This window comes from Hipposideros armiger, unplaced genomic scaffold, assembly GCF_001890085.2.
Source record: "Hipposideros armiger isolate ML-2016 unplaced genomic scaffold, ASM189008v1 scaffold_367, whole genome shotgun sequence".
NCBI classification, from domain to species: domain Eukaryota; kingdom Metazoa; phylum Chordata; class Mammalia; order Chiroptera; family Hipposideridae; genus Hipposideros; species Hipposideros armiger.
Window position 1 is genome coordinate 75,726 of NW_017731717.1, and position 13,410 is coordinate 89,135.

Here is a 13,410-nt window from a genome sequence, read left to right on the forward strand (position 1 = left end):
ACACACACACACACACACACACACACACACACACACACACACACACACACACACACACTTCAGCGGCCAGACACAAGCCCGGTTACCTGTGCTTCTAACCGGCTACAGACTGGAGGTTCCAATGACCCCCTCCAACTCAGAATGCCAATCACAAGTCTAGGTTGTCACCTATACGTCTGACTGACTGGCTATAATTCAGAGGTTTCCACACCCCACTCCACGGGTTCAATTAATTTGCTAGAATGGCTAGAGAAACATCGATCATTTCACTATATATATATCTCGAATCATTATGCTGAAGCTAATATGTCAATTATATGTCAAGAAAAACAATCCAGTCACTTTCAGTTTATTTTAAAAATTCACATCAGTAAGGAAAATAGTTAATACTACCAAGGTACTCTAATTCCTAGCATTGTACATCCATTTCTTAAAAAAATACGCAAAAGTGCTACTCAGCAAACTTACACACTTAGGAATTCTCCAACTACCTTTGGACATATATTACAAAGAGAGCACATTATAATTTCTTTTTTACTGTTATAAAAATTTTTATGAAACAAATTCTACAGTTTTCATTGCAGGTATCAAAACCAAAATTTTCTGTTATGGAACAGACTTATTTCAATTAATTTTACATATATTTGGAGGCTACTATGGAGGTAGATAAGAATAAAGGCTTTGGAGTTGGACACAAATAGAAAGAAATCCTGGCACCATTACTCGCTAGCTGTGTAACTTGGGAAGTGAGTAAACCACTCCTAGCCTGTTTCCTCGCCGGTCAAAATGAAGAAAATACACCACCTACCTCATGGGTTGTTCTGAGACTTAAATGAGGTCAGGTTTGTAAAATGCCTGGTACAGTGAGCAGTCAGAAAAGTAGAGCGTGGTACCACCAATATACACAAGTAACACTTTACAGCTTGTTCTAGGTCCTGGTGGGCCGGGTGAGGAAAACCTGGAGTGGCTCGTCCCTTCCTTTATCACCTTGCTAATGTCCTCTTGACCTTATAAATGGGCCAGTCATCAAGCTGACCTCTCTGAGGGACCATCCGCATCGGCTGACAAACATGCTTAATACTGTCCCTTCGTCCTTGTCTTTAAAAACTTACCCTTCCTTGACTTCCACATCTCCCTCTTGCCATGGCCCTAATTTCTGGCTTCCCTTCCCATCCAAGCTCCCAGAAGAACTGCCTAGAAGCTCTGTCTCCACTCCTTTACTTCCCTTTTACATGAACTTAACTTCTCCCACCACTGCACTGAAACTGCTCTTATAAATTGAAGAGTTATTGGCCTCAGCCATGCGAATGAATGAGACCATACAGGGAGAGAGTGTAAAGTGAAAAGAGAACAGAATGAAGGAATAGGGAGCAGAATTGGGTAACTCCGCCGTTTAGTGGTCTGGTTGGATGAAATTCAGAAGTGGTAGCATCACAGCAGCCAAGAGAAGAGAGCATTTCAAGGAGGAATGATCTGAAAGCAGTGAGAGGTAAATTAAGATGAAGACAGAAAAGGATCCATTAGGTTTGTCCATTTGGAGGGTACTGAGAATTGAATATTTCAGCCCAGACTACCCTGTTGTCACCCCAGATTCACACACCCAACTGTGCATTTAGTGGTTCCATTGGGATGTCTCACAGGAATTTCAAACTTAACACATCCCAACTTAAATTCTTGAGATTCCCTCTCAAAACTGTTATTTTCCAATTTTCCCATTTCATTTAATGGCACCTCCATCCCTCTAGTTCAGGGGTCGGCAAACTGCGGCTCGTGAGCCACATGCGGCCCTTTGGGTACGTTCCATCTCAAAAGTTTGCTGACCCCTGGAAGAGCCAATCCTGTCCTTCACAACAATTTAAAAATTATTCGACAGCCATAAATATATTTTTACATAATCACCATTATGTGAATAATATCCTTTAAAAATTTTATAAATGAAACTATAATAGTTTTATTTTCATTTTCAATTTTACTTCAGAGCCACATGTACGTACCCAAAGAGCCACATGTGGCTTGCAAGCCGCAGTTTGCTGACCCCTGGCGGCTCTTCCGTCTCAAAAGTTTGCCAATCCCTGCTCTAGTTGCTTAATCCAAATTCCCAAATACAGCCAACAAGGCCATGCATACATGACCTGCCCCAGCTGACCTCCCCGCCCTGCCCATCTTGTGTTATCTTCCCTAAAAGTGCTCTGTTCCAGCCACACCGGCCTTCCTGCATATGCAGGAGCCTCCAAGTATTTCCTCATGTTAAGACCTTTGAGTCTACGTGTTTCCCTTACTTAGAACAAGCCCCTCCTTTCCTTTCTCCCCAGCCTGTCTCTTAAGCACATAGATCATCTGACAATCTCCTGCTCCAACCCAAGGTCAGCTTAAATGTCATTTTTCCCCAGAGGTCTTCCTTGAATATCACACCTGTCTAAAGTGGATACTGCCCTTGCAATTGTTTCTTAACATCCGTTATTTTCCTGCATAACGAACACTGTAATTTCTATTAACACATGCATTTATGTGTTTTCTTATTTAATGTCTTTGGGAAAAGTAATCTCCATAAAAGCAAGGCCCATATTAGTTGTGTTCACCACTCTACCCTTTGGGCTTAATAGTTGCAGGCACATAAGGTCTATCTGAGGTATAAGCAATGGATAAGTTTCTCCCCATAACATAATAATACATTTCAAATCCAGGGATAAACATTGTATGATTCTTTGATTAAGTCAAAGAACTGGAGATATCTTAAGTATCTACTTGCATCAGATAATACAAAAACCAAAATGGTCATTTACTCAGAATTAGAGAATGGTTTTTTTATGTATTAAAAGTAAACAGGAAGGAGGTAAACATATATATTAGGTTCAAAACTCAAGTTTATAATTTTAGTTTTCAATGACCTGTTACAAATGCAAATTATACTTACAGATAAAATAAATGTATGTCTGTGTTTATAACTAATTTTTATATTTTAAAATCCATATATTCTTATAAAAGAAAAGTTATATATGTATTTGATATATATGTATCTATAACTCATCTTTACATTTAAAATAGATCTACTCTTATTTTTAAAATCCCGAAATTCTGATTAAAGACATGAAATTTCTCTCATTATGTAGTAAAAGCAGTTAATTTAGCAAAGGAAATATCCCCCACTTCAGAAAAAATGGTAGAGCCACTGAAATGATGATGACTTGGTCCCCAATGACCTCACCACCAGCATCCAGCATCTGTTTCAATTACCTTCTGAAAATGAAATAACCAAATTACCGTTCAGCTTTCTGCTGTGCTAACAGAATTAATCGGAAATATCAAATTTCATCTGCTTTAAATTATATATTATACAACTTCTAAAACCAAAAGCTCTTCTAGCTCTAATGTGTAAAGCATATGCATCATGGTTGTCATAATCAACAGTAACATATTCTTACATACACACACAAAAAAATTAATGGACTGAGTAATGACTTAACTCAAATCATCCACAAGAGAGATTTCATTTAAGCCATTCGACCCATTCAAAAGCAGGATCAATCAGTATGATTCTATTCTGCTTTGTACAACACATATATTCTTGCAAATGTATGTGCAAGCTGAATTTTTACTCCATACAGTGATTTAGAAATACAATTAGGTTTCTTTTTTTTTTTTTAGTACAGAAAAGAATATTTACAGCATGAGTAACCAGCCTCTGTTTCCTAAACACATTAATAAATAGCATTTTAAAATTTTGACATCATCCATATTTTTGTTCTCTGGCTCTTCTTTATTTAAATTTACTTTATACTCTCCATTCACACATAAACAATTCTGGGCTTACAACCATCAAGCTACCTTTCTCATTTCAGTCCATGATATTCCCATCTCAAAGACATCTTTGGTTCTTCTTCAAGGAAATCTATTGCATGGTTCTTGTAACAGAATTATTGAGAAAAGATCTCCTCCTTGCTCTCCACCACCTTCTGTCTACCTCAGCAGATGCTACTGAGATCCTGCCATGCTTTGGGAAGAGACCCAGGGGGTCCTCAATTCAAATTACTCCTTGTCCATTCTTGTCCCTAGGACACCCAGATGCATCTCTATGGTACTGACACATCGGTATGATTTGGTGCTGACTCTCATCTGCATATCATAGACCACCATGTGTCTCGCTTGGGTCCAGGTCTCCTTAAACCTGGCCCATTATCCTTCTCACTGTCATTTTCATTTGTGTATGAGAAGCAAAAAGCTAAAACAAGTAGGCTGCTGCACGTTCACTGGCATTATACATCACAAAATGAGGACAGAAAAAAATGGGATGTTAACCATTTTGTTTATGCAAACTTTATTTGAATGGTAAATGAAAGAAAAAAAAAAAGAAGTAAAACTGCATGAACACATACCCCCCCTCCCCCGCTCAAGCACCAGGTCACGGCCTTTACAACAGAAGAGCCCAAGCTAGGGGAATTTCAGTTGTTAGAGCCTCAGACTCTGAAGCTAGCGAGGAAATAACAGGGGAATTCTTGCCATATCTCAAAAATATAGATAGAGGAAGGTCAGGGGATTACTGGCATTTTTGTTGATATGTAAAGACTTTCATACTTTCCTTGAAAGAACAGCGATTCCTTAGTTTGTTCTAAAGTTCCTAAGAATATCTTTGCACTGAAAATCAGAAAATTTGTTTAGTACTTAAATACATTCAATCATTTAGTTCAGTGAGTCTCCCTTATCCTTGTATGGATAACTGATAAGGTTCTATAAAATTCAACTCAACATTCATAATAATTAAGAGCAGGGGCTCTGAGGTCAGGCACACTAGGGTCGAGTCCTGGATCCGCCACTTTATAGTTGTGTGACCCTGGGCAAATTACATATCATCTACAGTAAGGCTTAGCATCTTTATTTGTAGTTAGGATGATAGCAGGACCTACACTTCATGGGGTAATTATGAGATTATATGAGTACGCAAGTCAGTCTCTGTTACATAGTAAATGTTCAACAAATGTTAGCTACCATTCATAGCAAATGAGTGTTAGATGCAGGGCACGCAGCTAGACCTTGTGGGGAATATAAAAATGAAAAAGAACTCACAGTAATTAACAACAGTCAAATAACGCAGCAGGTCAGGTAACCTGTGTTCCACAGGCCCCATCCTGCCACTAGGTTTTCACATGGTCCTGGGCAGCATCACAGAGCATACGCTCTTGACAGAGGAGGACAGAGCTGTACTCCAATCCTGCCTCGCCTACCTGCTGTATAATCTCATTAAAGTTATTCAACTGCTTTGTGTCTAAATTTCCACAGCAGTCAAATCATATTTTGGGATGAAAATTTGTATATGTCAGAAGCTTAGTATGAAGATAATTTGGACCAGTTCTCCCAACCTTTATCACATCAAAGCATCTATAAGAAGAGGATAGTACTTACACTGCACCCTGGGGGAAGATGCTGTTCATGACTAACAGTGACCAGTCCATGTCTCTGGCCACCCCGAAATCAGGGACTCTGGCACAACTACCTGAGACATGAGATTGCATCAAGCAACACCAGTGGTGAGGCTCTGATTAGCAGTATATATATATATATAGTATAGTATAGTATATAGTATATATAGTATGGTATACACACACACACACACACACAACACACTGCCCTGGTATGGGGCCAACACATCATTGACAATTTCCTCTCACGGGCCTAAGGTCCATCTGTGAAATAAAAGGATGCCTTAGATTTCTGAAGGCCCTCTGGACTATATAATTTGACTTCGTGATATTCCAGAACCTAGCTGTGCTCATAACAATGTACCTTTGGGAAACTATGATTCCACTTTGCATTGCTGTAACTGCTCCCGCCTCCCTGGTCTGAACAACAGGAGCAGCTTATGGGACGGAAATGGGGCATCAAAATGAGGATTCTTTTGGGTGAAAGGGAAGGTGCAGGTAGGTATAGAAACTGAGGACAGAAATGACTTTTTTAAAGGAGTGATCAAGTGCTCACTGTGCCAGGCACTCCATATATGTTACCTCAACCTTCACAGCCATGTTGGTTTGGTTTTGATTGAACAAGAGAGCTACACAGCTTACTATGTCACACACTTAATAAAATATGTATATGTATATGTAAGTATATGTATATGTATATTATTTATCCTAGTGGTCAAATATCAGTCTCCCGGTCCTCCTCCCTGAAGAACAGGTCAAACCTCAATCAGTGTGGACAAGGGACCAGGTCTGGTTGAGCTCTGGTCCTCCTTGCTGTCCCATCTGGGCCTCTCCCAGTTCGGGCAGGGGTGCTTCCTTCTTTGAAGTCTTCTCATGAGCGGGTTATTATTAGCCACATTTACAGCTGAAGAAATGTAGCATGAAGGAGTTTAGAAAACTTGGCCAAGAATACACACTGAAGTGAATTTCAAACACTATGTGTTCTCCTGATGGGTCAGAGGTTCAAGGCTAAAGAATTCCCAGGGCAAAGGCTGGAGACAAAAGTGGGAGGTGTCGGAGTGGGGATGGGAGCTAGGATGTGTTCTACACTCTACATTCTTGGGGTCAAGGGGGGGTGAGGCAGAAAGAAGAGCATCCTCTCCCGCCCTGCTGCGTACTACTGGCTCTGAAGGGAATGGGTAAGAGAAGAGAACAGGTGGCAGAGGCAATTATGCTCTTCCTGATAACCAAGAGTGGAAGGGGCCAGCACATATAGGGAGAGGAACCAGTGTGAACAATACAAATCACAATGAAGTATTTTATCATTCAGTGTGTATTCACAGGCCTCCCCAGACATTATTAGAAGGGAAAAGTAAATATACAAAACACTACTTTGGGTTAACTAGAAATACTTTTTTGATATCCCAAATAAACCCTTGATCCTGGAAAATATGTTCTTAAAGAATTTTCAAACACACATATGAAGAGCATTAAGAGGTCTATAGAAAATCACTAAATGAGATCTAAGTTCTGCAAAAGCCAAATAATATTAAAATAAGTGTGAAAGAAAAGAGCCCTGTGTGGCACTATTGAAGAAACTACCTGCCTTCTAACCACAAGGGGAAGGCGGAGGGCCCGGGGGCCATAATGAATGCCATCTCTCCAGAGGATAGTACAGGAGGATAATTTGCTTTAATAATTCAGTTTTTCATTTGGCTTCAAGACTTGTCAAGTAACAAAGAATTAATACACACATATACTACATTAATTTTGTATATACAAATCCTTTGCAAAAGCATGGGAAAAGGTCTCACGAATTGTTTGATTTGGAATGAACAACTGGTACAAAACAACACTGAAGATCTTGAAAACAAGGTGGGCCTGGGCCAGGCGATCCTGAAAATCCCTTAGTGTTATCCAGAATAAATCTATCTAGTAGTGATGCTAATTCACCCTTTCCATTTAGTTACACAGGCATATCTCAAGGTAAATTATCAAAAAGGAAGTATTGGATAATCCTCAAATCACTAACTCCAATCCAAAATTGTTAAAATAGGGTCTTTTAAACTTATCTTTGCTTTAATGTTAAAGAGAGAGAAAGAAACAGAGAGAGAGAGAGAGAGAGAGAGAGAGAGAGAGAGAGAGAGAGAGAAACATCAACAAAGAAGGTGGATAAAGGATTATTTACCAAACATAATCACACAATGTTTAAGAAATAATCACATGGTAAAATAACATACCAAGAAAACAGGCTATTTAACTACTCTTAAGGGAAAAGGGGTGGGGGGAGGAGTAAACAGAGTTTAAAAGCAATGTTTAGGGTTTCAGATACAAATTGTGGTAACAGGCAGAAATCAGGAGAAATCTTCCGTTCCATCTCCTCTGCACGGTCCTAGAGATTTATTTACGGCCACGTGATTGCATCAGTTTGGTCTTACCCTTTGCCTGACTTTACAATCTTCCCTGGAGATATTCCCTGGACTGCCCTTATGCTTCAGAGAAATCAGCCCTATGTTGTCAGATACTGGCTCTCAAGTAGGTCCTGCTAGTAATTCCACTTTATGGAATGCCACAGTTTCGTCAGAGGCATTGGAAAAGATTTATAACTTTGGCTGCCTGTTTTCTGATAATGAAGGATTTGAAGGGAGGGAAGGGTGTTGCTTTTTGCTTTTAATAGTTGACCATTTGGGGCTGTATTACATTATAATAGCTAAATCATGGTTTATCTGTTTGTGTTATTTTCTCTCTCTCTCTCTCAATCTCCGACCATTTGGGGCTGTATTACATTATAATAGCTAAATCATGGTTTATCTGTTTGTGTTATTTTCTCTCTCTCTCTCTCAATCTCCCGTTCTCTCTCATTTCCTAGTAACTAATCATGTTGACGTACTGTTTTAATAGTACCACCGATTTTTGTCCTTGTCCTGTGATCCCTGGGTTCCTAAGTTCACACCTCATTTTTGGATATGTTTTTCTTTTCATGTTAAATACTTTCCACAAGAGGTCAAAGCAAGCATGACAATTAACTTTGGCATTTCCGAGTTGAAGAAACTACGCGTTTTTTTTTTTCAGGACAGTTTCATATTGCATTCTCAGTTGAAAGGGTTCCCCTAACTCTACATCTTAGGACAGGTTGTTTGTGAACCACCAGTCACCCTTACTTACTCTTGGAATCAGCTTGGATTCAGACTGAGAAGGCGCTACAGCCTTTGAAATCACTATAAAGGGCATTCATAGGCAAAGCCAAACCAAAACAAACCAAAACAAGAAACCCTGATTTAAACTCACATTTTATACAAAAATTAACTCAAGCTGGTAACTGACTTAAATATAAAATAATACTATAAATCTTTTAGAGAAAAGAAAGAAAATCTTCAAGATCTAGGGTTGGGCAAAGAGTAGTTAGACTTGACATCAAAAGTATAATCTATAAAAGAAAAACTAATAAATTGAATCACAGCAAAATTAAAAATTCTTGTTCTGCAAAAAACACTATGAAGAGGATGAAAAAAAAAAGCTACAGACTAGAGAAAATATTTGCAAATCATATATCAAAGAACTAGTATCTAGATGCATAAAGAGCTCTTCAACTCCCACAATAAAAATCCAGTTAGAACACAGGCAAAAGACATTTAAAGACATTGCACCGAAGAAGATGGATATAGCTAATAAGCACATGAAAAGGTGTTCAACTTCTTTAGTCATTAAAGAAATGCTAATTTAACCACAATGAGATATCACTGCATACCTATCAGGATGGCTAAAATAAAAGAGTGACAATATCAAACGCAGATGCTGATGAGGATTCAGAAAAATTGGGTCATTTTATACATTGCTGATTGGAAGGAATGTAAAATGGCACAGTCACTTTAGAAAAGAGTATGGCAGTTTCATCCAAAATTAAATGTGCACTTATCATTTGACCCAGCAATTTCACTCTTGGGCATTAACCCAGTGAAATTAAAACTTGTACATTAACACAAATGATCCTAACAGCTTTATTTTGTAACAGCCCCAAACTGGAAACAACCCAAATATCCTTCAATAGGTGAATGGTTGAAAAATTGTGATATGCTTCTGCCATGGAATACTACTCAGCAATAAAAGGGAACAAACTATTAATACACACAGCATCTTAGACAGATCTCAAGGGCTATGGTCTGAGTGTGATTCCCCAAAATTCATATGTTGCAAGTTAATGCCCAATGTAATGGTCTTAGGAGGTGGGGCCTACGGGAGGTGATTAGGTCACGAGGGTAGACCCCTCAGGAACGGGATGAGCACACTTATAAAAGGGGCCTGAGAAAGCTCCGTACCCCTTCTCTCACGTGAAGTTATAGCTGGAGGACAGCCTTATATGAATCAGGAAATGGGCTCTCACCAGACTCAGAACCTGAGCACGCTGGCACCCTGATCTCAGACTCCCAGCCTTCAGAACTGGAAGAAATAAATTTCTGTTGTTTATAAGCCACTCGGTCTATGGCACAGCAGTCTGAACGGACTAAGGCATCAAGAGACTTGCGCTAAGTGAAAAAAAACCTAATCTCAAAAGGTTATATACTGTATGATTTCATTTATATAATAATTCTGAAATGACAAATTACAGAGATTGAGAACAGATTAATGGTTGTCAGGGATGGAAGATAGACAGTAGGAAGTGAATGAGGCCACAAAAGGGTAGCACATGAGGTCTTTTTGTAGGATTTGTTCTGCATCTTGATTGTGATGATGGACACACAAACCTACATATGCGATAAAACTGCACATAACTAGATACACATAAAAACACACACAAACACAAATGAATGCTTGTCAACCTGGTGAAATCTGAATAAGGTCGGTGGATTGTATCGATGTCAATTTCCTATTTGTGATGATAGGATAGTTATGTAAGGTGTTATCACGGTGGCAAGCTGGATGATGAAGGGCATATCTCTTTGTATTATTTCTTACAACTAATGTGAATTTACAATTATTTCAAAATAAAATGTTTTTAAAAGCACTATATGGTTCTTCTTTATTCTAAGTGTCCTATCTTTCTAATGTTTCACCCATTAGTTGTCTAATTGCTCCCTTGCCAAATCTTGTTACTTTCTATAGGAACATTTCACTACAACTAGTAGTTTAACTCTTGCTTTCCAAAACCTCTCGTTCATTGTTTACTATTATTAATTGGAGCACACTATCTGGAGACAACCCTATATTAGAATACTGACTTTCATGTGGCATGAAGTGGAAAAAAACACTTACTTTCTGAGTCTTAGTTACCTCATTGGTAAAACAGGGGGAAAACCTATGACATAGGCTTATTGTGAAGATGAAAAAAATAATAAGTACTTGGCACATATGAGTTCCTTAAATATTCATTTCCTTCCTCTTCCCATTAACAATCTAAAACCTAGCATAATTTCTGGATGAAAACATCAACAAAACCTTTGGTTCACAGTTTCCAAGGCTTATATTTGGAAAACAGGAAATGCATCTTTAATGAGCACATTGGGGGCTGGGGACGTGATGAGCCTGAATTCAGTTCTTAAGAAGTATTTCAATTGAGGAGACAATAATAATCATTTTAATCTTATGTTCTCATTCCGAGTTTGAAAACATTCCAGCTACAAAAATGATTTATAAATGTTTTAGCATATCATTCATTTTATTATGATTAGCGAGTGGCTGCCATATAGATATTTAAATCTGGAAATAGTAACTGGTCATATGTTAGATTACCTCTATCCAAATACTAAGCTTTAAAAATGACATGGACACCCATGATAGAATTTCATCCATTCCATCTACCTACAAATGTATTTTTTAGTAACAGATTCCCCACAAGGTATTAGGCTTTAAATATGACATAGATTTTTAGTTATAGCTCAACCAATTAAGCTACAGAGTAGGAAACAAAGTATATTTAACTTCTACTGGTTACCTGCTCTGTTTATGAACAGTCACAAGATACAAAACGCCAAGTGGGAATACTTGAGGACAAAGTCCCCTCAAACATTTTTTTTTAAGTACTGATACAATTTTGCAAAGTTAATGCTTACCGAGCAAAATAACTTTGTTTCCGTTCCTTCTTCTCTTCCTTGGTATCCATAATACGCAATCAAAAGTGCAAAGTGTTTGGGAAAGTTCTTTTTAATCAGTGAGTCATAACCCTGTAATAAAATAATAAAGCGATTGTCAATTAAGACGCTTATAATAGCCAATATTAAGAATAAAGCAGCGTGGAACTACAGGCCCCACAACAAATGGAAGATAAACTTTAACCAGTAAACACAGTCCCATGAGTCACATACGAAATACAAATGCCCATGGTGGACTAAAAACCTACAATTAGAAGGGAGTTTTTTAAACTACAAGAGGTGGCTGGAAAAACAAACTGAATTATTTTCCTCATAACCAACCATTATTTCAAAATGTGCTAAGATGAACACCACTGACTTTGGAAGATTTTAGGCTAGCTATGCAGAAGCTAATTTTTTTTTTTAATTTTTTAACTCATACTCACTTTTTCAAGTAATTAATAATGAATATGTCTCATACACAATTACAAAAAATGGATCACTTAGGTGTTCGACAAGATGTTCTTTCTTTAAAAATGAAAACATCAGTGTACTATTTTATTTTCGAAACACATCAGTGAGTCCATTCCACTTGAGCAAATGTGGAAATGAAAGTACAAAGCCTCAGAAAGCCATTCTTCAGAAATGGCTTTATATGCTTGCCTCTGCTGCCTTGCCCTACGTTTCCAAGGAGTGATTTAAACCTATAACAAAAGGTTGTCCCCAGATCAATCTTCCCTCAGTACCACTTTTATCACCACGCCCCTGAGCAAAAATTTCCAGTGTCTACTTATTGCCTGATTCACTAATCTAAATTTTCTGCAGTGTGTTAACCTTTCCTAAAATCTGTCTCTTCACCCTGAAGGGGTATCAAAGTAAAAGTAAAGCATGTTCATCAATCAAAATTATTTACTAATTCATTCCAATTCAATACACAATTTCATTCACGATACATATTACATGAAAGGCACTGTGACACGTATCAGAGACCAAAGATAAATAAGACATGATATTTGCCCTAATGGAATTGAGTGTCTTGGTGAGGGAGACACGTAGAGCTTCAGGTCAGTGGGCCATGAACTGCTTTGGAGAAGGCACAGGGGTCACAAGAGCCTTCGGGACAGGCACTCAGCCTGACGCAGGCCACACCCAGGCACTCATCACACACCCCAAGGTTTGAGGGATAAGTGTGGGTTTACTAGTTAAAAGGTACAGGGAAGCAGGCCCAGCTTGAACAAAAGCAAGAAGACAATATTTCACTTCTATGCCAAGAAGCAGGACAGTGGTGGGGGCCGAGGATGAAGACATGGGCAGGATTCGGGTCATGGACGACTTTTTACGTAACTCTAAGGAGCCTAAACTTAACCCTAGCTATGCATTACGATGTGCTGCCCACCCCCTTCACTGCACGTCCTTCAGACACACCTAAGCAATCATGCTGAACCCAACAATAGCACTCACGGCAGATGTTACCAAATTGACCGGAGCTGGCTCATGAGGTAAAACCATATGTCTCATCCCTAGTACATATGAAAGGAAGCCACCTAAGGGATTTACATGAGGAAGTGCAACATACACAGATTGTAGAGGATGGACTTGAGAGGACTTGAGAATAGGATAACGTAGATCTATTAGAAAGAAAGGACGGTAAAACTACTGCAGGGAGAAGGGCCCACCCTTAGGAAGCAGTATTTGAGAGAAAGAGGAAGGATGAATGCAAGAAATATTTAGGAGACCGATGAGTCTAGATTTGGTGACTCATTCAGTTACCAAATGTCTTCCGAGATTTGGAAGACAACGTGGAAAAGAGAGAAATGAAGAATGCCCATGTTTCTGCTTCAGGGACTGGGTAAATGTGATACCACATCTGCATGAATAGCTCAGACTGTGTGTGGGATGAGCAGCAAAAGAGATGAAGGACCAGTTTTAAACATGTTGTCTTTGAGACACCC

The 13,410-nt window shown here is 38.7% G+C and overlaps 1 protein-coding gene across 1 annotated transcript in view; it reads right to left on the reverse strand.

Moving 5' to 3' along the window:
* NCOA7 (nuclear receptor coactivator 7) overlaps positions 1-13,410 on the reverse strand; it is a 90,252-nt gene that overhangs the window by 56,206 nt on the left and 20,636 nt on the right. The window contains exon 2 of the mRNA XM_019662137.1: positions 11,441-11,551. Coding sequence (XP_019517682.1) covers positions 11,441-11,490 — 50 coding nt within the window. The 5' untranslated portion in view covers positions 11,491-11,551. The remainder of the gene's footprint in view (positions 1-11,440; positions 11,552-13,410) is intronic.